This window comes from Thermobia domestica, chromosome 9 (assembly GCF_964235325.1).
Source record: "Thermobia domestica chromosome 9, izTheDome1.hap1.1, whole genome shotgun sequence".
In the NCBI taxonomy this organism is placed as follows: Eukaryota; Metazoa; Arthropoda; class Insecta; order Zygentoma; family Lepismatidae; genus Thermobia; species Thermobia domestica.
Genome location: NC_137462.1, coordinates 7376579 through 7403461, shown reverse-complemented (window position 1 = coordinate 7403461; position 26883 = coordinate 7376579). Strand labels below are relative to the sequence as shown.

Below are 26883 nucleotides of genomic sequence, written 5' to 3'. Positions count from 1 at the left end.
TTTCTGAATACTCTCATTGTCCTCTGTTTAAGCCCAGATGTTCTCAAAAACATGGTAGACGTATAATTAACATTTTGGCGCCGAAGTTGACACTTCGAAAATACTAAATATGTCTATTTTGACACCGTATAAAATAAGTGTCTTGGGAACACTTGTATTTTTGGTATCATTGTGAAACGATTAAGAAACCTGTAAAATCTGGATAAAGCTTGATTTTCTTTGTAATATCAAATTAACATTTGACTTTTAATTTGGATATTATGTACTAGATGACGCTAAAGCCTTATACTGTTTGTAATAACGCGCATGCGTGACTATTCTAGTTAACACCCTAAATAGTCGTTTAGATTATCAGTACCCAATCTAAACGTAAAGACTAATTTCATTGCACACGAGTATCCTCCCCTTTTGGGAAGATACCACCCTACTATACTCCCACGTACGTAACGTGTGAATAAACTCCCTGAATACAAAATAGCTGTACAAGCTGTTCTCAGGGGGAAATCATTGTGTGTCTACGAGGCACGAGCTTCGTGCTCGTCGCCGGGGGCTCCGGCCCACTCTTCGGGCTCAGGCTTCTGTCCTTCGCCCGCCGGACTTGCGTTTCTTCTCTGACTTTGTTAGAGTCATAGAGAGAAGAACTTAGTGCATTATCAGAGTGCGTTATTACACTGTGTTAGTGGAGAACTCCGTCATCTCCGTTCTCCTACCAAGGACCATCTCTGTTTTCATTTCGTGTGTGCAATACAGCAAGAACTTTGTTACTGTGCTGAACGTTGTTTCTAGTAAGTTTACTACTACTACATGCAGGCAGTCGTAATTCAATCTCTTCATTGAACTGCCCTTGTTTCTCTTTTATCATTGGTCATATTTTGACCCCTCTCAAGTTTCACGCATACGCCACTAGACTTGTGCGTCATCTAAAGTTACCTCTGATGTATAACAACTTATTGCTTATCAACTCTTCTGCGCTGTACAAAAGCAACTTACAATAAAACTCATACTACTTCTAACTCGGCGTCCCAGTCATTTAAAACGCCTATCTAACGTTTTCAAAGTACGACCTCACCTACTTATATTCTCTCAGAAAGTACCTCCGAAGAAGCCGTTCGTCGAAGTCATTATTATCACATCTCTTTCGTTCTCTGGTTCCTACGTGAACCACTACACCAGTCACGCCTGTTGAGGACCGAACTCTTTATCTTCCTTGGATTGGGAAGTTGAGTGAACCATTACCCTTCTGTGTGTGTTCTGCGACTCCAGTACTATTCCTGCATTCGCCGTGAGAATTCCGATTGGAGAAAGAACTTCACTCTCCGTAGGAAGTGGAAGCATCTTGTTGGTTTTACCGCTCGAACCTATACAGACATCTTCTGGGAATTCTTGGTCGCAGTGAACATCTTGTTACCACGCTAAGCTCAACTGGACTTATACAGGACTCGACGATATCTCCAGAGGCCACTTGGAACTCTTTCATCTCAGTAGGTGTTCAATTGCGAGGTGAGTGATTTAAATTGTTTTAGTGATCTTAATTGTGCTTCTTGATTCCTCGCATCGACTCAGAATCACGTCTACTTCTGTGCACCCAATATCCGATTTCAATGTTTGTGTCTTTATAAAGTGATTCTACAACTAAGGTTGTTAGCGATAACTATCTCTTCCATTTTATTGTTTTATCGATTAAATTGTTATTAGGCTGAATTATTTAAGTATAGCCAAGCCTGACCTTGTCTTGTGAAGTTTATGTATTTGAGGTCCATTAAGTGTGTTAATAATCCTGTCTCCATTGCATTAGCTTTAATTTTAATTCATTGTTGTATAATACGTGCCTAATTATTAAGTTGTCGTCCCGCTACAAATATTTATTTCTTTGCACGAGTCCTAGTTGTCTATTATTTTGGTGTGCTAATTAATCTCGTTGTTGTGTGGGCTTCACGTTAACTAGTGACCCCCCTTGGAGCCGCCATTGCCCTAAAGTGCTGGCAATTACCTGCGGGACATTCACGGATCAAGGCTCCTTTATAATCTCGTAAACTCGTGCTTGAACTTTGGAATTAATTATTGTCATACATAGGCACTCATCCTGTTCTCTCTCTCCCTATCAAATCACCTTGCCGACAGCCTTGTTAGTCGGACATTGTTTGAACAGGACGGACCTCCTCCTTACCGTACTAATAAATTGCCGAGCCCCATAGACTGCTCAGCTCCATTACATTTTTAATGTCAGGCAACTCTCTAAGTCAGTGATATTGTTGAGACCTTTCGTGGTCCTTTATTAATTATTCTGTTAGTTGGATTTCGGCTACCTTTGGTAGAGATATTGTCGCTAATAATCTCTTTTTATGTTCGTGACCTGTGGTGGGACTCCCTCACCAGTGGCCGCAAAAGTTCTGATCGCCTCCTGCCACCGGCCCCGACAATGCACGAGACCAAAATTTTTTCTTGGAAAGGATTCTGGGGATTTTTTTGGGGGGGGGCAGGTCCAATATTACAAGAAACTAAGTAATATATAACCGATGTTATTCTACACCCCCCCAAAAAAAAAACTATAAGTATCGTTCAGTACTGCCACCTATATTCTTAGAAACAAATGATAAAATTAGATTGGTTTTATAAGAAAAAGAAATGAAATGTCTTAGTTTAACTTCCCATGGTTATGCTGTGTAAGCTAAAGGATATGGTGATGATAAGATATGAATGAAATTGTAAACAGAGACTATTCTGGGACTATTATAGGGGAATCAAAATTTATGATGGGATAAATTTGATTTCGATTCCTGAGAATAGGTGCGTTAATTATTATACCGAGATGCACGTAGCTTATGGAGAGCTGAAGTTAATGCCACGGGGCTCGAACTCCAGGTCTCCAAGTTTTAAATTGATTATTGTTCTCCGAAAGATAAAAAAAGAAAGTAAAAGTGATACCATTAACTAATATATATTCTACTTTTTCCCCAAAACGGTGTAACCAGGGCGCTAGGAAAAAGTAGGCGCGTAGTTATTACGAAAGTTTAGGTATAGAAATCGCCGGTTAATGTTCGCAGAATATCCACATGCTGCAAAGCTGAAAGAAATATGACATACTAGTCTGGTACTCAAGAGACGGGCTGTGCTGACTATCTCACATGCAGCGAGTGAATTAAAAAAAAATGCTGGGTGAATAAAATTTAAAAAAAAGAAATCAAATGAAGAAGAATAATTTGGATTGTTAAGCCTGAAACGGTCAGCTCAGCTTGTCTCTCACTATGTTGGTGCAACAATTTAAAAAAATGATCTATCAAAGTTTGGAGAGGGTAGAAAGTTAAAATGGCAATGCATAATGACAACAGTTACATGAAATTTCGGTAACAGTGATAAAATTTATTTTTAAGTTTTAAAATGAATAAAAAGAATCATAAATTAGTTAACAAAATAACAATGACAGGGATTTCTAAAAAAAATAATAGATTAAAAAAAAAGAATTAAACAAATGTTCTAAATCCCTTCAAATAAGGATATTTTAGTAACCAGATCCTTCTATACTGATGCTAAATTGGGTACTATTCACGAAATCTGAAGGATTTCGGTCTCCTGTTTATAGTTCTACTATTTTTATTATTATTTTTTTTTATATAACATACTACAAAATCAGAGCACTTCTAGAACAATATTATTTTGACACTTTAGAACAGTTACATAGAAAAATTGAAATGAATTCTCTGTTTTTATGAATTGTTAACTTAACACAATAACAAAATAATCGTTTTAGCGAATATAAAAGTACTCATGAAACACATATTTATCAAGGAGAACCATGAAAAGAAATTGATGAAAGTAGAAAGGGGTGAATTAACGAGAGATAATTATGTAATTTTGAATTTAGAAAAATAAATAGGTTTTGACTTGCTAGCAAGATTAGAACAATTACAAAAAAAATATAGAAAGGAAGATAGGACAGACGTGCACTTCTGAAACCTTATTGTTTATGCATTGGTTTACATAATAATCACATAAGCAAATTTATACACATATTCAGCATTAAAAAAAAAATAAATCACCTCAAGACAAGACATTTAATGATATCAATTATTTCTATAATAATAATAATATACGGTATTTTCATACACATTTACATATACACAGAATATATATATTTAAACAAATATTCATGGTGGTAATTAAGGAGGTTAAACGAGTATTTGGCCAAGTACTCCAGCTGGGGAATGTCGACATTTAAATTTGTAGATACGTTTCTTGTAAATATTTCTTTTGCGGGGATACGCCTAAGCCTAATATTCCTCATCTAAACTAATCTAATTTGAGTCACGTCAATTCATAGTTTGATGCCGCAATATATATATATTTATTTCATTTTTCTTATTTACTCTCCATCGCTCGGTCTATATGAACTACGTACGGTTGGACATAACTTTTAACTACATGTTCTTGTCATTAAACACTACTCGTATTCATAGTTTATATGACCTGGCTATATATTGTTGACACATTTCTCATATTTTAGTAACAGTAAGCTTACAACCACATACTTAAAAAAAAAGAACTTTTCTCTTTGCAAATAATGCCTATTCAATGATTAAAAATTTGAATATTTTTTTACAACACTGCATTACCAGGATTAAAACGAATACCAGTATACTTGATAAATTCATGTTACAAAAAAAAAAGTTGTAAATGCTGAACTGAGATCTGATTTGTTAACTTCTTTACACTAAGGTATAATTCCATTTTTAAAATATATTACAAAACGTTAATTAATCATAGCAGAAATTTCAATTATATTCCTCATGGTCATGATAATAAAATAAAAATAATGTAGAAAACTCATCCTGGTTATTGTATGTAAATTTGAAAAAAAAAATAAAGGTTATAAATCATTCCTTCCGTCCCACGACAGAAAATGGGAATATTGATAATTATTCAGACCTGATGCTACACAGAGTTGATAGCTGAGCGGATGGGAACGGCCAAAGTACTCCGGCTTTGAATCGCAACAAGGGAGAAAAATGTTTAAAACTTCTCCTACCTTTTCGCCGTTGCCTTGCATCTTTGGATCGTCCACTATAGATGTAATTACCTCAGTGATGCGAAGCCACCACACTACACTGCACGCGATGTAGCTCCTGCTAAACACTACACCGTGGATCATGGAAGTCCTTCCTTCATAACCCGACGGCTGCATCTCTGGCAGATGATTCTTGGATGATTCGAGACGAGGATTCTTGGAAGGTTTTCCCCACTACTGGTCATCTAGTCTTTCTCTCTTTTATATATATATTGAATTTTTACGCACACCTTCACTGAGATTCTCCATCAGGCACTAATATAAGCATTTGTGTCGCCATTATGGAGCGGGAATGTAACTTTACCGCTTACTACGTCGTTTAACCAAATAAAAAAATGTTTAAAAAAAATTGCGAACGATATATATATCTATATAGTTTTATGTACGTAGGTAAATCTAGATTTTATACATATAAATGTTTCTGGAGCGAGTAACTGTCACCTATTTTGTCACGCGGGTAATCCTAGCAAAGCACCACTGTTATGCACTTAGCCACACATTCTGATTTTTCTCTTTATACACACACAAAAAAAAAATATGTGAACGGAATGTAGGAATCTTGCGTTATGTGGGTCTTTGCACCACTAAGATGTTGCACCAACTAACTTCCCTGAGTGCTTTTCAACTAACTCCCAACAAAAATCTTTTTTTTTTTTCTGTTCTTTGAAAATTTAAAAATTAGAAACTCTCTGTGTTAGTGGCTGGTTTATTTTAAAAGAAAATCCGTTGTAAAGGATGGCGCAGTAGAGTAGATGACCATTGTCCAGTTTTCTGCTTTCTTTTTAAAAAATACGTTTTGCAACTTGGGTGGTGTGCTTCCCTCAGCCAGAGTAGGGGGGAACCTTACTGACCCTTCTTCGGTGAAAGTGGGTGGTCGATGCAAGGCAATGGTTCTCGGAGGTTAGGAGAAGGGATGTTTACTTTAAAAAAAAGGAAACTTTGACTCTGCCAAAAATAAATATTTTAATATAAAATAATTTTGAACGTCATATATTGAAAATGCATAAGAATATTTGCTCATGGGAGCGAATGTTACAAAATGATGGAATGAAAAAATGAAAGGAAATGAGAGAACCCCCAAGAAAATCCGTGTACACGGTGCTATAAGAAAAAAGTACAAATGACATGCAAGATCAAAATGTTTGATCTACATCTATCTTTTTTTTTTTTTTTTTTTTTTTTTTTTTTGCGAAACAGGTATGATTTTAATAAGAAAATGTACAAATATACGTCGAGTTGCCAAGTTTTTGGTTTGGGGGGTGGGTGGACACGGTGGATCCCCACGTGGGCGCGCCTCTGGACTTCATTGACAGCCATTTTGTACCGTAACGCTCTAGCGGCGAAAACAAGAACTACACGGTAGCTTTAACAGCTACCGAAAGATTTTTGAGCTTCGCTTTCCATTGATACCACTTTTATGTGTCTTGAGTGATGTTAAGCGACATTTTCTCAAATTTGTAATCAAGAAGATCATTTGTATAAAGATAATACTGGATTGTATCCGAATGTGATGGTATATATATGCACTTCTAGTTCTGTACGTTTCGTAATTTGGTTACCCACGACGAGTTCGATTCCCGGTGGGGTCACTCGGTCGAACAAGTGTAACAGCTTTTTCAGGCCAGCGATCCTGAATGAGGTTTTCCTCATTCATACCAGGCAAATGCCGGGGTGGTACCTAACTTATAAGTCCCAGGCCGCTTCCTTCCTTCCCCAATCCTTTCTTCCTTCCCTTTCCCCGGATTGTGCGCCCGCCGAGGGACGCCATCCCTCAAATCGTGAAGGACTAAATGACCTTAGATGACGAAAACCCAGAAATCCAAATCCTAAATCCCTGGTTACCCACGACACGGAGACTGGTATTGCATATTGTTCAACTGTTTAATTTTGTAACAAAAAAAAAATCTTATTTCATTAATATTTTGAAAGCTTGAGTACAAAATCAGCTGAAAACAAAACAAAATAAATCTTTTTTTATGAAAAAGAAACAACTTAGTTTCTAATTTGATTTTTTTAAAACAGTTGTGTTTGCTGACATGATTTACCACCACTGAACATCCTATAAACGTGAGACCCAGCGAATGTTACAATCAATAACCGTGTATAAATCTTCTCATAAATATTAGAAAAGGATTAAATTGCTAAAATCAATAATGGTATCGCTAGTTTATGAAATATACATACAGTAACTGCATACATAGAAAATTATGTACAATATATTAACTCTACAATGAATGGATTAAAACTGTTTTTTTTTTTTTTTCACTACAACATACATGAAATACAGTTTTCGTATTTACGAAGTAAAATTCATTGCATATATTACAGAAATTGAATCACTGTTCGGGATATCCACAGCAATTCAAATTGCAATTTTTATTCTATATTATTTTTACGAATTTTCAAGGCGAAGGAAGCTGCTTCCCAATCGGGAGACCTCAGCTTCGAATCTGGCAGTCATAGTTTCTAATTGTGTTACCAGTAGTGGCTCTTAAGGGATAGGGAAGCCATATCAGTAAAAATTAAACTCGTATATAAGAATAAAAAACATTAGAAAAATCTTCCCCTTGTTTCAAAGCGACAAAAGTTTATTTATTTATTTATTTTAGCGATACGACTAATCTTCAAGAGCCACCATTAGGGCTTCTTCAATTCCACCAGGCGAAAGCCGGAATAGTATCTTTATATGTGTCTTGGGCTACTTCCTTTCCCTATTACTGTTGCTGTTCTTAAAGATTCCAGTGTAGATGGATTAACTTTACAGCTTGTATATGGCGGTTTTATACTTAGAAAATGAAATCTTTAAGTTTTACGTCCAACGGTTATGCCGGTTAGGCTAAAGGAGACGGTGATGATGAGAAATGAATGAAATGGTGGCATGAAGAAATGGGAGGAAACGGGAGAACCCCGAGCACGGTGTTTGTCCACCACAAAGTTCACACGGCACGATCCGGAATCAAACCCAGGACCCCAAGCACCAGAGGTGAACGCTCAACCACTGAGCCACCGCGCCCCATCGGTTTTATACTTAGAGCCGGGATCTCTAAGCAAAATGTTAATTTCTTTCCACAGTTTTAAAACTATGCACAAATGTTGCACTTTTTAGTATACCCCCTAACAAGCAGTTTTAATTATGGCTGATAGTAGTTAAAATGCTTATTCTGGTTTAAAAAAAATGCTTACTTCTTTTACGATTTTCAATTAAGATTTCATATTTTCCTAAATCACATTAAAAGTGAAAATAAAATGAAATGAAATTTTGAGTTTTACGTCCCACGTTTATGCCGGTTAGGCTAAAGGAGACGGTGATGATGAGTAATGAATGAAATGGTGGAATGAAGAAAGTGGGAGGAAACGGGAGAACCCCGAGAAAACCCATGCACACGGTGTTTGTCCACCACAAAGTTCACTTGGCGGGAGCAGGGTTTGAACCCGAGACCCCTAGCACCAGAGGTGAACGCTCTACCACTGACACATTAAAAGTGAATATTGCATTCCTATGCACTGCCGTTATTGGTATAATTGATTTCATACTTTCCGAAGTACATCCATAACCACTTCTTTTAACTTACCTGATTTTATAAAACAGTTCGAAGCTTTACAATATTCATTTTCTCTGATAGAAGAAATTTCCAGTAACATTTTCGTAATAGATTCTTGGTGTTGTTAAAATTGCATTGGACAACCTCAGTGAGATTCTACTAAAAAGAAAAAAAAAATCCTTGTTACAAAACACTGTGTAAACTTTCTAGGAAGCTTTCCAGTGAAGAAACAGATATTGAAGAAGAATTCACCGAAGAAGAACTTATTCACACGGGCTCTGTGACGTCATGTGACGTGGAAAGAACATTTTTACTGTGCAAATCATTTTTCAGTGACAGACGCAAGAGCTTCATACAAGAGAATCCTTATATACTATAACACCTTCGAATAAGATAGGATTTCACCAAAACAAATATTTCATTTGCTGTTTTGTTTCTGATGTGTTTTGCTTATTTTGATGTTTATTTATTTTTTTTTTTAATTTATTGTGTATATTTGCATGCTTATCTTATTACTTGATTCTGCTTTCAAATCCGGGCTTTATTAATAATGAATTTACATTGACAAAAGGACAACACAAAGCTTGTGAAGAAGGGATGCTAGCCAAATCTTTCTCCTTCTGGAAACCTCGGTACCTTTTTAATATCATGGAAAACGTAAACGACTGTATTGACTTTTCAAATAAACACATAAGAAGGTTTTACTGTCAAAGCATACTGGTATTTCTAGAATATGAAACTTAAGGGGATGTCTACCCACTTGAAAGTGTTTCAGGATCCCTATAAGATAACACGTAGATATTTCTATGTGAATATTTAACAAGATATTGCACTTACCGTCTCAAAATTTTCTATGATATTTTCCAACAGCAATACCTATATGTTCATGGTTTCTGTTTTTGATTTAATGCCCCAGATCAATTTAGATTAATTATAATGTATACTTCCGTTTACACTTGGCAACGTAGAGGATAGAATTTCTCCAGGAATTGAGAGCTCTCTGCTGAACCTCTAGCCCTAATAGTCTTCGCGTCACGTGGTAGTGATTTATGAGCGCTTCTGGCTAAAAACAAATGTTGTCTCTGTTTCTTCTTCTTCTTCTTTTTTTTTTTTTTTTTTGTCAAAAACTTGTTTTGGGCAGCTTTGTCCTCAGTTTTGTCCACTGCCTCTATCGAGATAGCAGTTATACAATGGAGATCGTTTGCAGATCTCATAGCAGATAATGTAACATTCTTTGAAGAAACTCGAAGACTGACATACGAACCGCGTGACAATTTGGGTAGGGAATCTGGAGCGTTGCAATTTTGTGTTCTGAAGTCCGCCTTATCACACAAGACGAAATGACCATAAACAAGAGACTTGTGAAGGAAGAAGGAAAATGTTCTTAGTAATTGTATCCAATTGTTTCCACATTTTTCACCTTTCCCCCCGAAAGATCCCTTCGAAAAGGGAAAGAGGGGAGGGTGATTTTGTGACCCTTGAGTTTTAGAATAGTCTTGAAACGAACTGCAAAATGCACTTACTGGAAATTCTACTGTCGTTGTGCTATAATATCTGTGTTGCAAGAAGTGTGACAAAATGAAGGAATCAAAGAGGAAAAGAATTTGGTACTCTCTCCTTCCAAAAAAGAAGTCTCGCCAAGCTAATTCATATGTGTGGTCGATCTCAGAGTATGGAGTTCAGAGACTGGATTTTTTCCCTTCAGGATTACCTTACAACCAATTAAATTCCATTTTCACCTAGCTTGGGCTGGGTTTGGGCAACTCCCTCTTGTGCAGTCGCCTGGACCCAGATCAGGCTCGTATTTATGGACATGTGTCTATTTCCGGATCACTTCGGAATTGATCCTTCGTTAATAACCATTCAAGTTCATTACTCTATTTCCTGAATTATCCAGTCCTTTCCTGAATTATCTTTCTCCTCCAATCCTTTATCTTTCTTCATTCTTTCTCTTTTTCCTTTCTTCTCTGCCTCCCTCTGCTACTCTTCTTTCTCACTCTTCTTTTTCCTAACACTAACAAAACTGAAAAACGGTGTCGTGACGGGGAGTAGTCGCTATCAGCACGGTCAATAAGTTGTTTCGATAGTTTTTTTTTTTTCTTTCTTCGGGAGTCCGATATGGAATGATTAACTCGAAAATGAACATATACAGAAAGAATAAGAATAATAATAAAATTTATTCATGATTTCAATTATCAGATAGGAGAGTATTGTATTTCTTCCTTACTTCGGGCGACTCCTCCTTCCACCCACGAATAAAATTACCCGTATACATGACAATAGGAAGGTATTTCGTTGAAAAATATGCTTTTTGTAGGATCATTTTAATTTCAGGCATATAGTCATTCTACTCCTTTTCATAATGTAATTAATATAGATGTATGCACAGTATAAATGTAATGTAATAAACTATTTCGTTGATAATTGTTTTTGGTAGAATCATTTGAATTTCAAGCATAACGTCATACTAAGGGGTTCCATAGTCTTGTGGTTAGAACTTTTGACTCCTGTTCGCGTGATTCTAGGTTCGATTCCCTACTAGAATACTCAAATCATTGGCGTTTGCTCATCGTTGTGAGGCAAGCTGGGGAGCCACGTGTTTAAAAGACGTGACAGTCTATAGAATTAATATAAATGTATACACAGTACAAATGTTGTTTGACAGTAGTAAGGTATTTCGTTGATATGTATATACTATTTCTAGGATGTATACATTTCTTTGTATACGACTTTTATAATGTATAATGTATTCTTATAATCAAGAACGAAATTTTAAAATTCTTCTTCTTATTATTATTATTATTATTAAGTATTCTGCCTTTTGGCCGGTCCTGGGACTGATGAGATTTCTTTCGTTTCTTCTTAATTTTGAGTTTGAACCTTGAAATATTTCTTCCATGTTTCTCGATTTTCAGCTTCTTCTTAATAATAATTAATTATTAATGCTTAATAATAATTAGGCATAACAATGTTAGAAAACTGAAATATTTTAACAGAGCAGTTGATTTCCACGAATGTCTAATAACAAATTTTACCACCTAAGTGAGATTTATACCACTTGACACGATGGTTCGGAACTCATGACTATCATATTTGTGTTACAAGGTTATTTTCTAAAGACAGCTGTTTATTAGTCTAAAATCTAAACTCAGCAATACAGCCCATAGGGGCCTGGACATGCCAGCTGGTAAACATTCACAACCTAGAAGATCGTGATCAGTGCAATGACATCAAACAATCCTTTCGTCTTTCTTGGCCAGAGATCGCTACCACTTTATTCGGATAGTTCTCCATTTCTTTCACGATGTTGACTCAACTTCGGAAGTTGTGAGCTTACACTGGCAATCGAATCCTATTCTACGTACAATGGAGACAATATAACGAGATTCAGCTAAGGAAAAACTCCTAAATAGTCATTAGTAGGAAAAGAAGCTGAGTACTATTCAGGAATGAATTGTTGATCATCTCTTAGGGGGAGGATATTTTCGAGAAAATGTACGCATGGAAAATAATAATAATAATAATAATAATAATAATAATAATAATAATAATAATAATAATAATAATAATAATAATAACAACACAGCTACACAAAAAGAATAAAAGTTCTGTGCACCAGACCCCAGGGTATGGATTCAAAATATTTTGGTACCCAGAATCCAAATTTCGAAACCCCAGGACGATTGACCGTGATATTTTTTTAAATGGGCGATAAACATAAGCAAACGTAAAACAGCACTTACGTTCTTCGCCCATAAAACAAAGTTGACACGGTCAAATCGTCCTGGAGTTTCGAAATTTGGGTTCTGGGTACCAAAATACATCGAATCAATACCCTGGGGTCCAGTGCACAGAACTTTTATTTATTTTGTGTGGTTGTGTAATAATAATAATACTGTATAAGGAAAAGGAATGAAGACGTACTAAAGGAAGCTAATGAAGGACGACAGATCATGAAGATAATAGGAAAAAAAGAAACACATGCTTGGACATCTTATTCGGCACTCCGATTGGATCACCATGTTGATAGGGGAAAAGGCAGAAGAAAAACCAGGAAGTGGAAGATCAAGGATAGAAAAATCTATAAGTTTTACGTCCCACAGTTATGCCTGGTAGGTTAAAGGAGCTCTAGTGATGTTGTGAAAAGAAGGAAATGCTGGAATGCAGAAAGTGGAAGGAAACGGGAGAACCCCGAGAAAACCCCCACACATGGTGTTTGTCCTCCACAAAGTTCACTTGGTGCGAGCTGAGATCGAACTAAGGACGCCATGCATTAGAGGTGAACGCTCTACCACTGACCCACCGCGGCCCGATCAGGGATAGATGCAGTTACGAAGAAGAGACCTTATCAAATTATAAAACAGCTCTCCCAGGGGAGAGAAAAGTTTTAAAATTTCCTTCTTGCGCATCAACCTATGATTGAAGTGAGAAAGATTATTATTATTATTATTATTATTATTATTATTATTATTATTATTATTATTATTATTATTATTATTATTATTATTATTATTATTATTATTATTATATCGAGAATGTACTTCTGGGTTTCCTCCTTAAAAAATACACACACTATTTCCAATTATGGTTATCCTACTTTTTACAAATTTGTCTTTTTTTTCCTCTGTCTTTCATTCCCATCATGCGATGGGTGAGCCATAGAAGGTGACGCCTTTTCTGTGGCCAGAGTGATCAAATTTGTCTAATTCAATATTGGTTTAAATAGTATTAGTTTTCAAGCTACATATATGAGTTCTTTGACTAACTGAATAGTGCACGCCCCTTCTGGCTCAATCGCCACTATTTAACATTAAATTTCAGATGCCTCGATATACTTGCATAAGTTTATTATTTCTAAAATAAACATTACGTAAAAGGTTAATCAAATTGATATCAAGTTTTTCTGACATTTGTATATTACGCATATCTTTCTTAATTTGCATTACTCACATTACCCCAGAGAACGAACAAATTTTAGAGTTTTGGTTTGAACTTCTCTTACAATAATAAGCAAATATACGAGGAACAAATTTACCATTATTGATGATGCGGAGGGGAGGAGATTTTCTGGACTAGGAAGGAATGTGTGCGGGTGCAGAGCAGAGGTCTGCACGGGCCGGAATTTTCAGCCCGGGCCCGGCCTGTGAATTTACAATGTGAGGCCCGACCCGAGTCCAAAATATGTCTTAGCACTTAGGCCCTAGCCCGGATTGCAGAATCTGGCTCTGTGATAATCAAATGAGCCCGAAATAAGCCCGGATTGCAGAAACTTAATTATTAATGCAAAATTGTATTTTTATTTACAGCAATTCGAGGTTTGATTTTGCAGTTGTGTTTTAAAAGTCCTCCAGAAAGAACGGTGCAATTTGTATCGTTTTACACTATATTTACAAAGTTAGGCCCGAAAAAGTCCGAGAAATATGGTTGTATATTTAAAAATTCACAGCCCGAACCCAGGGGCGTCATTTAGGAGGACAGGGAGAGGCATTTGCCCCCCTCCCGAGTTTGAGATTTATATAATTTTATCAATAGCATAGTAGTAAATCAGTGAAAAACGCGAAATTTTACATATATCAAGGGGTCTTGACCCCCCAAGCCAAATCTGAAATGACGCTACTGCCCGAACCCCTCCCAGGCCCGAAGTGATACATTCTTTGTAGGCCCGAGCACGTGCAGACCTCTAGTGCAGAGGCGTTTCAAGTGGTGGGCGACTGCCCACGGCCTTGCATCTTGAGGGACCTCGCAAAGACCAACGAGCCTAAATCGATTTAGCACTCACTTTTGTCGATGCAACAATAGAAACAAATATGAATTCGGACAGAAAAACAATACGCTTCAAACTAACTTTTCATCTATTCGTATATATTAGATCGCTAGCATACGCGACAGGCGGCGAGTTTATTTTAAAATTGCAATAATGAATGTGTATAAGTCTTTATCGTTGAGATGAATTGTTTTCGATAAATTTTATTATAATTAGCAATTTTTAAAAAAGGGGGCAGGAAGGACTCGTAAACCTTATTCGCCTTCTGTGCAGATGGTATGGTAAAAATCAATACTGGATAATGAAAGTGTAAGTGTAAAGGCTAATATGGAACAGAGAAACAAAAGAGAACTTCTTCAGAAGGGAATTGGGAGGGGAGGGGATGAGAGTACAATGCTGTGACACTTAAAATGCGTCTTGATTTGTATACTTCAACAAACTTTTCTTATTACATTACGCAATTTCTAGTTTCTTACTCCGATTATTCAAAGTATTCAAATGTTCTCGGTGGGAGTGACCGCCCCTCCCTTTAATCCGTCCGTGGTGTCATTCAGTTTGGCTTTTCGCTACTAATCCAAAGTGCTTTCCGAAACAAGTTGTCTTCTTGTGACAGCAGGGGGTGGAAGAAACAAACAAACCGTGAAAGGAAGAAAGAAGAGGTTTTGGGCTCTTCCAGTCCAGACCATTCTAACCACTGAGAAGTGAGAATCACAACGTGATTTTTCTGGTAAGAGCGTCCTTTTAAAAGCAGCTAACAAGCAAACAGATGGTCAGCCCTCTCCCCTCTGCAGCATACTTTTTATTCTCTGTTGCCAAACTTACTGAAGAATATATTGCAATTAATCTAACGCATGTAACGTAAATTGGAGACCGTGGTTGGATTTATATGGGTCTTGTGTATTTGTATTAAAAATTTCAAGTTATTACCTGCAATACTTTGTTAGAAATTACCATATTAAATTTTACATGTTATCAAATGGAGAGTTAGAAACCTAAGCGGAGATGGTAGGAGATCCCCTTAACCTCTTTTTATACAACATTCACTAGGCTTGCTCTGTTACCCCTGTATGCAGCAGGATTGTAAAGTACCGGTAAGTGCAAAGTTCTCAACTTGTAGTGTGTTAAGACATATATTTCCCAGTTCGTATTTTTTGTGTGTTCCTACGAGAATGGAATATAAACAGGGTAGCTTTTGACATTTTCACACCGTACATGGTAGGGTAATAGCCCTCGAGAGGGGTGTAACTGTTTATGTCATGTTGCGAAGGGTATAAGAATTGTATGCTGTTATTCAGGGTGATCCGTTCCAAGGAAAAGGGAGAATGAACAGAATAATATAAAAAAAAGAAAGGAAGATGGCGTCTACACAGACAGAGTTTCCTTTGTTTGAAGAAAGAGGGTTTAGTTCCAGAAGGGCCCCATTCTGTTTCCTCCCACGGCATAAGAAGTGCTATTCCATATGACACAGACATAACATATACAAATTGTTCTATTTGAAACGAAACGAAAGAAAAAAAATCAAGTTTAAAATCTTTCTTCGGTTCATAAGTTGGTTTTTGTCACTCTTTCCGGGTAACGAAGAGCTTCTCCCTTTGTATAAACTGTTTTCCGATTAAATATTACATATTTCTAAGTGTCTCCTATGTTTAACTTTTCATAAGAACTCGACTACAGGTCGTTGTTTTATGATATTGTTATTCACTACTTAAGAGGCCTAATTATTACGAAAATAAAATATTACTAAAATAAAAAAAAACAACAGATTATCGAAATGTGGAACAAGAGCGTGCTAGACAATATTATTTTTGCATGCGGTACCGCTATCACGAGTCACCTAGTAGCTTTCCGTTTGCAGCCATTTAGAAACGCGAAAAAAATAAATACCGATTTTCTAAATGGCTGGAAATCGAAAGCAGATAAGTGAGTCGTGATAACTGTATCTCATGTAAAATAGTATTATCTAGCGAGCTCTTGTTCCATTTTTCGATTATGTTTTATCTATGTGAAGATATCACATAATTGTTGTAAAGTTAGTGGTATTTTAATTTCGCCGTGATGGGGCCTCTTAAATATAAAATATGTTTAAGTGTCTCCTTGAACTTTTCATAAATACTCTACTACAGGTCGCTCTTTTATTATATTGTTATGTACTACCTAAGTGAATCACTACAAGTATTTTGCTATTATTGGGAAATCACTTGCCGGTGAATAAAAAGCCTCCAGTACCGTACGCAAGGGGGCACGTTTCCAGGTTTTATCCTTTTGAACAAAATATTATACATACATATATATATATATATATATATATATATATATATATATATATATATATATATATATATATATATGAAAGGGCGGATCTAGGGGGCTAAGGGGCTATAGCCCCCCCTTGACGCTCAGGTTTACACTGGATAAAATGGGCTTCAATTCAGCTTTACACTGGATAAAACTGCAAATTATGTTTTAGCCCCTCCCTTGATCATATCCTGGATCCGCCACTGTATTTATGTATGTATAAACATTTACGATATTAAATAATAATATACAAAGGTCCTGAAACGGTATGTACTTTGGGGCTTGACGCCGTCCCTTGGTGAAATTCTGTGTACCTACTTAAAGTCTCCATATCCTACGGGTTTTAGTAACCCTTTCACCTTGACGTGAGAGTTAATACTGTCCGTTGATCTCCCCTCTCTCTTTTTCCTTCTACAATGTATTTTATCATGTTCCACGAAATATACTTTATTCTCAAACCATGTCCTTACCATTGAAATAAAACATTTTAAAAGTGTTTTTTACCTCATATACTGTACATTGAAATAAATATAACTTTCTACTCTATTGTAAATTACGTCTATCAATGATTACCTTTAAAAGGCAAGTTAGTCCGTAAATTCTTGCCGTCCTGTGCCTGCATGTGATTCTGGACATTAGCGTGCCCCGTCACATTTCTGCCCTCAGAGAATGAGGGCTACGATATTTTTTAAATTGATTTATTTTGTGTTTTAATGATTATGAAACCAACCTGGAGGTGTTTCGCCAACAAATTACTGTCTGTCCAAATATGTTTGTGATCCACCAACCATGTTCGTCTTGCTATCATTAATGAAGTCATAAGATCCACTATATGAAGAAGTCTCCAGTCTGCACCAATGGGAGGTACGTGTAAAACATTATTGTGAGATGCAGTCGAATTGATGTTTGACCTCAAGGTCGGCTCTCATGACGACCAATCTGGTTATAACGACTGCCAGCGTTTCGGTGCGAAAGTCCGATTTGACCGGCATACTATATGTCCTTAGTAAGACAAGAGAACCTTATCAGCATGACGTAAAATTCGCCTATTGAAAGTAAATTTTTCACTGGATATTTAGCAACAGTGCGTCGAGAGCTTATTGGTTCATGCTAAATGCAAATTTGGGTGCCGTGCAATATAGATGAATGGTCAGGCCGATTCCATACATCTTTGACAGTTCTCAGTGTGCGGGTCTCTTTCCGGTTAGACATCGGACAATTGTACTAGAGGGCAGGATATGTTGCAAGATGAAATTTTGATTGATGGATGAAAGCAATCCTTAACTGGATACTACGAGGCCAGAAGGGACGTAGGAAACATCCACATACAAGGTAATGCAACGAAATCAAGAAGTTATGTAGAGTAACATGGAAAAGGATTGGTCATGATAGAAAAGTTGGAAAGACCTTCATCCAGTAGTCGATTAAAACTGTTTGGTGTCGCTGCTGTTCCTGATGGTTCTACCGTAAATATTAGGTAAAGATAGGCCACCCCTCTCCCATTTGGGACAGTTAAATATGGCTACATCTGATGTTAATTTTAAATTTTAATTTATTAGTAGCGAAGTGTTAGAGCATGTATAAAAGTATCATTAAGAATGTTTTTCTGTTTCACTCATATAAAAACTAAAACCAGTCGTCGAAAGAATTATTTGATTTTTTTCTGTCGTTTATTATCGTTGCTGTGTGAAGAAGATTCCGGTGTTTATTGCATCAGTTAGTATTGGAAGGAATAAAATTTCCCCTCTGCACTTCATTATAGTATTCAATGAAGTCTGATTGCCTACCAGTGTTTTACGACTTCAGCCTTGTAGAAAGTGCCATCTAATTAGAGCCCTACAAAGGAAATTAGTGTCTGCAAAGCCTACATAATAAATGTGTTGGACCAAGTACTTTATTCTCTGGAAACCCATAAAACGATTCGCATGACACGTAAAGCCATTTTGCTAAACAAGTTATGTTCCCCTGAAAATCCACTGCTTAACTCGTGTAACCATCCCATTTATATGTTACTACCTGTAATTGTAGAGCGCAAATTCCATACTGATAAAGAATTATTCTGTGTTGAATATCTAATTGGGAGATTCAATCACGAGTATAAAAACATTGGAAGATTCAAAAGAACTCTACCATCAGAATTTCTCACGTTGTAGTTGGTGGTGAAAAATTTGCGTGCAGCTGAACAATCTGGATGCCATCACTTAATGAGTGTAAACATATTGTTTGTTTACATAAATCATCGCACTGCCTCAAAAAAAAGGCTTATCTATTAACGACTTTCAATGTTTACCTACACCAAGAAAAAAATACGGTGCCATTATACATATGATTACTACTGGTTCAATGAGCAACTTTTTACATTAACTACCGGTAGTACATTTCTACCAGGCAATTTGGTTCGTTATCCATTGGGAAGTACAGAAACGAAGCGAACGACAGAAGGCAACGATAGCACAGACGGTTAGGATGCCAAAGGCATGGAAGCAGGCGCTATTTTCTCTCACCGTCATTTAAAATGCAAATAATGCAAATAAGGTTTTGGAATGACTGTCTACATACTCGTATAATGTTTTCCTTAAAGATGATTATATGGAAGTTGATTTGATTTCACTTGATTCTGAATGTAGCGTTTCTTTCAACAGTGAGGCTATATGATACGTGAACCTACAACATAACGTGGGGTCCAAACTACATGAGCTCTCGTCGAGAATCAAACCCAGGTCAACCACTCCAACTGCTTATCAGGCTTAAGATAAAGACAGTAGTTAATGTATATATTTATCAAGTGCTACTTTACACTAAGAAAAACCTCGCAAATATGACACTCAAGGATGAAGTACATACATATAATACTAGATTGTGTAAGAAAATTGATATACCCTTCACTAGATTATCAAAGATCAAAAATAGTTATTTAGTTATAGGATCAAAGCTGTTTAATAAACTAACATCCTCCATACAACAGCTGCCATTTAAGGTTTTCAAGAAAAAGTTATATGACTGGTTAATAACGAATCCATTTTACTCGATTCAAGAGTTTAGTGAATGTCAAGACATTGTGTCCTAATTTGCAGTGTCACTTTATTTCAAATATTATTAGGTTGTTCATTATAAAATTAACCAATAACTGATTGTCTGTATGCAATGATTATTTTTTTATATATATCTGTATCTATATGTATATCTCATTCGGACGTTGTCTATTGCTTGTAAAGCTCAATGACAATAAAATATTCTATTCTATTCTATTAGCCACGAGAAAGCTCGATTACATCGAAGTGACGCGTAGATTGTTTGTTTATTATTTTGCCGTAATTGTTTCAGCTGTAAGTTTCTTTGACATTACACATTCCTTGTGAAATAATATGTTTTATTCAAAAATTGCAATATCTTGGTCCGTATATTGCTCAACTACGCCATTTTCAAATTGCTATTTAGAAAACAAAGTCATAATTGTATTTTACTGTTAAGTTATTGCAGTTCAATTGTCAAGTGCAAGACAAAACTCTTAGATAAATGAATTGTTGGTTGATAAACTGTTCAAACTATGTTGGGAAAATGTATTTATTCAGCTTTATGTCTGCAATTCCCAACTTCCAACCATGGCGACCATTATACCTACCAAGGGGCTCATTCCGTAACGGTTTGTGTCAGTGGAATACAAACATTTGCGTTACGGCTCCTGTCGTGACTATGTTTTTTAGTGCAAACAATTTCCTCGTTTAATTCATTTTATCTATCTTTTAACAATTTCTAGTGCAATAATCTACTTAGCTACCAAAGCTGTGACTTTTCTTTAAAACCAACAACTTTGGTCAAAGATATTACAAGACAAGACCTTAGGTATAAATTGGATTGACACAGGATAGCATAATACAATGGAGAAAATTGTTTCTGCGATGATGAGATGACTTTTCGAGTTCCTTAAGTCATAAAGTAATTATGATACTTTTTTCTTAAATAGCAATTATACAAATTTCTTATTGGTTATGTGCAATTATTACGGATGCTTTTGATCTCTTAGAATTTATTTTAGTTTGATTGACTTGGTTATTTCATGAGAACTTAAAACATTATAATTACATAAAGGCAAATTCCAGGAGCACAATGTAAACTCCACTTACAAAATCATCTACTGCTGAAGGATAGATTATTTACAGGGAAAATTCGAAATTACGAGAACAGAAGATGGACAGGGTTTCTCCTCCGGAAATTGCAAGAACTCGGGTAAATATTATTCCAGTACAGCTGCGAATTTTGAACCGCAGCCAGAAATATGCTTAAATAGCTTGTGGGCAGACATAACATAGACGTAAATCAAATTTTATGCTTAGCAATCTATAACTTTTTTTTTTTTTTTAATTACTGTATTGAATCTCTCTTATAAATGTTTGCACTTGCATTCAACTCTGTTTGTAAAGTCAAAGATCATAAGAATGGCATATCTTGAAGGCAAATGCCCCGGTTAGCAAGTTGAATAACTTCAATTGGAGAATTATTCGATTGTTTATACTGAAGAACATCATGCATTGTGGTATTTGATTACTAAAGGTCAAATTCTAGTCTAAATCAAAATAATCAGAATATTGTGTATTTGTGGTTTCGTTACATGCATCAAGTTAACGAAATAATGGAATAAGTTTTAATGTCCTACGTTAATATTAAAGTTGATGGCCCTAAGTCCTGTAGGAGGTGGGTGATAAATGGAAGAGTTAGTTGAATGAGCATGCCTATGAAAACGGAAGAACTAGGAAAAACACGATGGTATAAATTTAAAATTCACACAGGCTGGGGTGAGGTTAAACCAGGGACTTATCATGACAGAAGTAGGCGTATTATCACTGAATCACCGGGCCTTCAAAGTCCAAACTAATGATAGAAGAATACCCGTTAAATCAATGGTCGTCAAACTTACGAAGCTTCTGAGCTACCTACTGTAAGCTCAGAGTAAGCTAATTTTTAAATCCTACTGTAAGCTACCAACCAAAAGAACTAACAACTTAAAAAAAAATCACATTTGTTTATTGGCTATAAACTTATATTTCTAGCAAATATGAAATCAAACTATCCAAGTTAGCAAATGTCTAATATACACACAAAAAACATAGCAAATGTCTAATATAGACACGAAAAACATAGCAAATGTCTAATATACACACGAAAAACATAGCAAATGTCTAATATACACAGGAAAAACATAGCAAATGTCTCATATACACACGAAAAACATAACAAATGTCTAATATACACAAGAAAAACAAAGTGCACAACCCGTTCTCCTTACAATCAACTGTGAGATGACCCTGACAATGGTAGCTGCGCGGAAGAAACAAGCAGTTGTTATCATCAGCGCCCCCTGTCGTTCGCTTCAGTTCAGTGGAGGTATCAAGATTAGCCAACCGGAGCACTAACGCGATTTACCGAAAATGTCCCCGCGAGCCACTAGTAGCTAGCGGTCAACGGTTTGGCGATCACTGTGTTAGATCAAGTAATCTTGCACTAAAATTCAAACACGACTTAGCTGTAATGATAAATAATTTATAACTTAATAACAAAATTTCATATTGTTAATATTTTATTTCGCAAAAGTAGGAAGATTTCATAATTATTTGTACAACATTGCTTTTTCTTTAAAAGGAATTTTGAAATATAAATTTTCACTACTACTAGTAGTAGTAGTAGTAGTAGTAGTATAGTTATAAAGAAGACCCAAGCTAAATTAACCTTTCGAAAGTGTGGTGTACACCTCCTTTCAACAAAATAGAGGAAATTTTGTTGCTTTTGTAACAGAAAAAAACATGTCGAAATAGATAAGTGACAATTTCTGGATTCAACATGTTTTGAACTTTTGATTTCTTGCTGAAAACATTGCCGTTCCGCTCATCTAGGAGGTACCAAAAGATAAAATTAAAAAAAAAGAAAGAAAGAAAAAGAAAAACCTCAGGATAAACTATAGAAATAGATTTCAGTTGGATTATTTTCCGAAAGATGTCTGTAACTCTTAAAAGCAAAGAAAACTAAGGAATTTTGTCATTTGCTTTTACAGTAATGTATTTTCTGCTTTGTTTAATTGTGTAAATTCTCTTTTGTATGTATACATTTTTCAATATTGGAAACTTCACTCTGATGAGAATTTGTTGAAATTTTCGATATTTTCATAATTTCTACCGGCATCACTGGTTTTCCACATCCATACCAGAAATTACCGGTACTTAATCAATCAATTAATTAATTTTTGTTTTCAAAATATGATGACATGCGGTTTTGTTTTCAGTTCCATCTTTTTAGAGCGAATGACATTTCGGCATCATACGAAGAAAAGGGGAAGCAAAAGAAGGGTCAATACAGCCATATAATAACTGACCACGACCAGCATTCCATTCGTCCGTCCGTCTGAAAGGATAACAAATAGTCTGGTTGCAATGTCTGACAGCTTTAACTGCCACTGTCGGAAAATGAAATGAGTCAATAGAACTGCGAAATGGAAAAGAAAAAAAAGAAAAAATGGTTGTGCCTGGGAGGAAGAAATTAATGGAGGTGGCCTTGCTATCATTTAAGAGACGACTACCCCTCGTATACAAAACAAGGTCAATAAACCATGTTTGACGGATAAAACGAGGCCTGTGATGAATTGGGTGCCTGCGGATACACGGAGACACAAACAACGAGAGAAGAAGATGCGTTCATATGTATATAAGACAGGCCCATCAGATGTACAGACAAGAAAAGAAAGACACACGAAAATGGCAACCGGCAAGGTCACACAGTCTAAGAAGAAAATAGATCGGGTCAAGGATTCAAGTTCAGTCACTAGTTTGACAAGCCACCACATAGCTCGGGAAGCTTGTAAGAAGGCAGAAAGTAAGAAAACAAAATAAAAACGAAATTAAATGAGTAACTATTTTTATACATATGAGAGTGAATATGTTTTCGAGTGCCAAAAGGAGGTTTAGCTACGTCCCGTCTCGGGTTTGTAAATCGGAAAACTCATCCAGGAACGTCAACAGTTTTCATGAAATGAGGTGAATCTACAATTTTCGGGTGTGAGAAGACGATTTAACCATAAAGGTAACCAATAAAGTTCTGTCGCTTTTTCACCCACCACTTTCGAACTTCCATATGTCACCTAAGACGTATCTGGGATATCAAAAATAGTCCCTATCACCATCGACGACCTTCTGCCAACGTTTTGGAAGGCCATGGATTCCATTGCGGTAGAACTTAGTGGGCCGTGGAGCGAAGAAGGTATCAAGTGTACTTTGCACCTCTACTAGGGATTTGAACTGGCGTCCTCTAAGGTGATTGTCCAAGGAATGAAACAGGAGATAATCGGACAGTGCAATGTCCGGGGAGTATGGTGGATGCAATAGTGTTTCCCATCCAAGGCGTAGAATGGTGTTCCGGATCATCCTAACCACGTGGGGCTTAGCGTTGTCCAGTAACAGGAGGACCCCTTTGCGATTCAGAAATGTTGGCTCCAGAGTTTTGAGTTTTTTTTTTTTTTTTTTTTTTTAACACGGCTCAACTGCTGAAAGTACACAGTTGAATTGATGTTCTGACCATCTGGTAACAGTTCCCGATGCACGATGCCGCGAGCATTCCACCAAAATACAGGAGAACCTTCTTCTGGTGCAGTGCTGATTTCGGCTGTTTTGGAACCGGTTCATGGGATGCTAACCAATTATGACGGCGCCGTGCAGCTCCGTATAGGACTCACTTCTCATCACCTGACAACACCCTGTCCAGAAATGGCTCCTTCCTCAGACGACACAGCAAAGAAACATAAGTGTCTGCTCGCGTTGCCTTCTGCCACGGAGTCAAATCATGTGGGATCCGTCGACCTAACTTGTAGTGCTTCCCAAGTTGATGGAGGTGCTGTCGAATGGTTTCTCCACTCACACTGAATTGAAATCCCAGTTTCTCACATGTCTGGCCTCTATTCGCCTCAATCGCTGCCTGAAGATCTTCATTTTGTACATGTGTTGGTCTTCCGGCACGTTGTGCGTCTTCGAATGTTTCGTCACCGTCCTTAACCCGTAAGTACTCGCGCGGGGGTCCAGTAGACCTCAAAATTGATATTTGTTTTATTGCAATAAAAATATTTTTTTTTAATAATTAAGACAATGTAGCGTAACTCTAGACGTGTTTTTAAAAGTATTTGCTGCAATCAGATTTTTTGAACTCGTTTTGAGACATTTTTAAAATATTTTTTCATCAGGATTTCTGGCTAGCAACAAAAAATTACTTGGTTGGGGGTCTGTGAACACCCCGCGCGAGTACTGAAGGATTAAACTTGCTAAACCACCATTGCACTGTCCGCGTAGTCACGACACCCTCATCAAAGGCCTGGCATACCTTCCGCCCCGCTGCAGCGGCATTTGACCCCAGTTTGAACTCGTACAGCATACGCCCCCTTATGAGGCTCTGTGGAGGCCCTATGTTCGCTCTGTCCTTAGGCAAGTTCACGGTGTAACTGAACTGCCACAACCAGGTAGTATGTTGGATATACACACACCAACAACTAACCTTCGTCTTATCTCCACACAGACCTCCACAAAAAAAGCGACGGAACTTTCTTGATTACCTTCATAAATCCTGTCTTGGGTAAAATATTTTCACAACAACAACATTAATTTTCAGCTTTTGGGTGACGAAGAGCGATTTGCCTAGATATTGACTTCGTAAACAAAAACTGATTTGGGAGGAGAATAAAATTTTTATGCACTGGGATTTTTGGCTGTGTAAAAGGCTATTTTTTAATATTTCGACTTTGGGGAAAGTTATTTTGGGGTAACTTAGTGGAGGGGTAAGAGGCAAACGATGTTAATGAAATGAGATACGTGTATCACTTTCGGGGGCAGGAAGACGACTTAAGTAGATTTTTTTTAAATAAAAAAGAAAGCTCAATTGGGGACAACTTTGTTAAAATCCCTGGACCAACAATTTTCACGAAACATCAAGGCCTCAACTTGGGGAAAACTCTTTCAGGGAAGGGTTGAATTAACCATTTTCATGGAATTAAATAAATTGGTCGTTTTGAGGTTTGAAAATGGCAACTTAGATTAGTTGTGTCGACACTGGCACTTACTTAGTGTGTGATTTCAGAAAAAAAAAATAAATAATCAAGCCGGGTTAGAAAAGTGATGTAGATCTCTTGACTTACAGAAAACTGGTTTAGGCCTGCTATACGCTATGAGATAAATCCTTGGAAATATCTTAGGATTTATTTTAGGACAAATGTTACGACATATCTTAGGAAATCCTATCCTTTTGTGCCATACACGTGAGATTTTTCCTGTTTCACATTCTCCGAAGAGGTGCCAGGTCTCATAACGCATACTCGGACAGATATCTTTTCCAGTGTCTTCTGCCTTGCATGTCTGTTGTGATAGAGCATTTATTTTGTATTATATAAAAATGTATGCTTTTCGTATGCACTAATAAGAACGCAAATAGCATCTTTGCTGGTGGGGCGAAAAACAAATTTGTTTTCACTTTCTCACGCCTGATGTCACTTAAATTGAAATGTGAAGAATTTTCTTTCCGAAATAGAGCGTGTTCTAAACGAGAGAAATCTCATAGCATTTCAGAACATAGGAAATGACATGAGATCTGATGCCATACACGTTACGATTTTGACTCTAGGAAAAATCGTAAGATATATCCTAGGATTTATCTCATAGTGTATAGCAGGCCTTACAGGAAAGAAGGCAACTGTGGAAGAAACTTCACCGTGCACACTTCGGTTTCCCTGATGTTGATGAACCAATTCGAAGTACATAAAGAAAAGAAGATGCATGAGACAAGGACTGGAAACATTGATATATGTGTATCATTTAATACGCTGAGCTGTAATTTTAACTAATTATACTGCATTGTTCGTTACATTAATCTTAGCTTCGATCTTGATTTATGGCTCAATTGGATAACAATCACATATCGCCCCCAGAAAACAGAAAGGTGCTAAGTGCCATTTTTTCCTTGATTTCCAACTAAGTGCATGCCCTGACTACCCATTTCATGTTTAACGTTGTGCAGAAAGGATACAAGTGACAGGAGGCAATATGAAAGGTCTGCAGTAAAAACTGAATTCTAGAAGAAAGAAAGCATCGGAATTAATTAGTGTTTCATTCGTTTTTATTCATCTCCTGAGAAATTTGCATTTTGGCGCTTAGCACCTTTCTGCTTTCTGGGAGCGATATATTACGCACTTTATTGTA

The 26883-nt window shown here is 36.6% G+C and overlaps 1 protein-coding gene across 2 annotated transcripts in view; it reads right to left on the bottom strand.

Moving 5' to 3' along the window:
* Positions 1 to 26883, bottom strand: part of LOC145694375 (matrix metalloproteinase-2-like) — a 429459-nt gene that overhangs the window by 323591 nt on the left and 78985 nt on the right. Inside the window, exon 1 of one of the 2 annotated variants that reach the window (XM_081770542.1) lies at positions 5024 to 5670. The exons of the other annotated variant lie outside the window; for it this stretch is intronic. Within the exon in view, the coding sequence (XP_081626668.1) occupies positions 5024 to 5179 (156 nt within the window). The 5' untranslated portion in view covers positions 5180 to 5670. Of the gene's footprint in view, positions 1 to 5023; positions 5671 to 26883 lie in introns of those variants that run through there. 2 annotated transcript variants of the gene reach the window in all.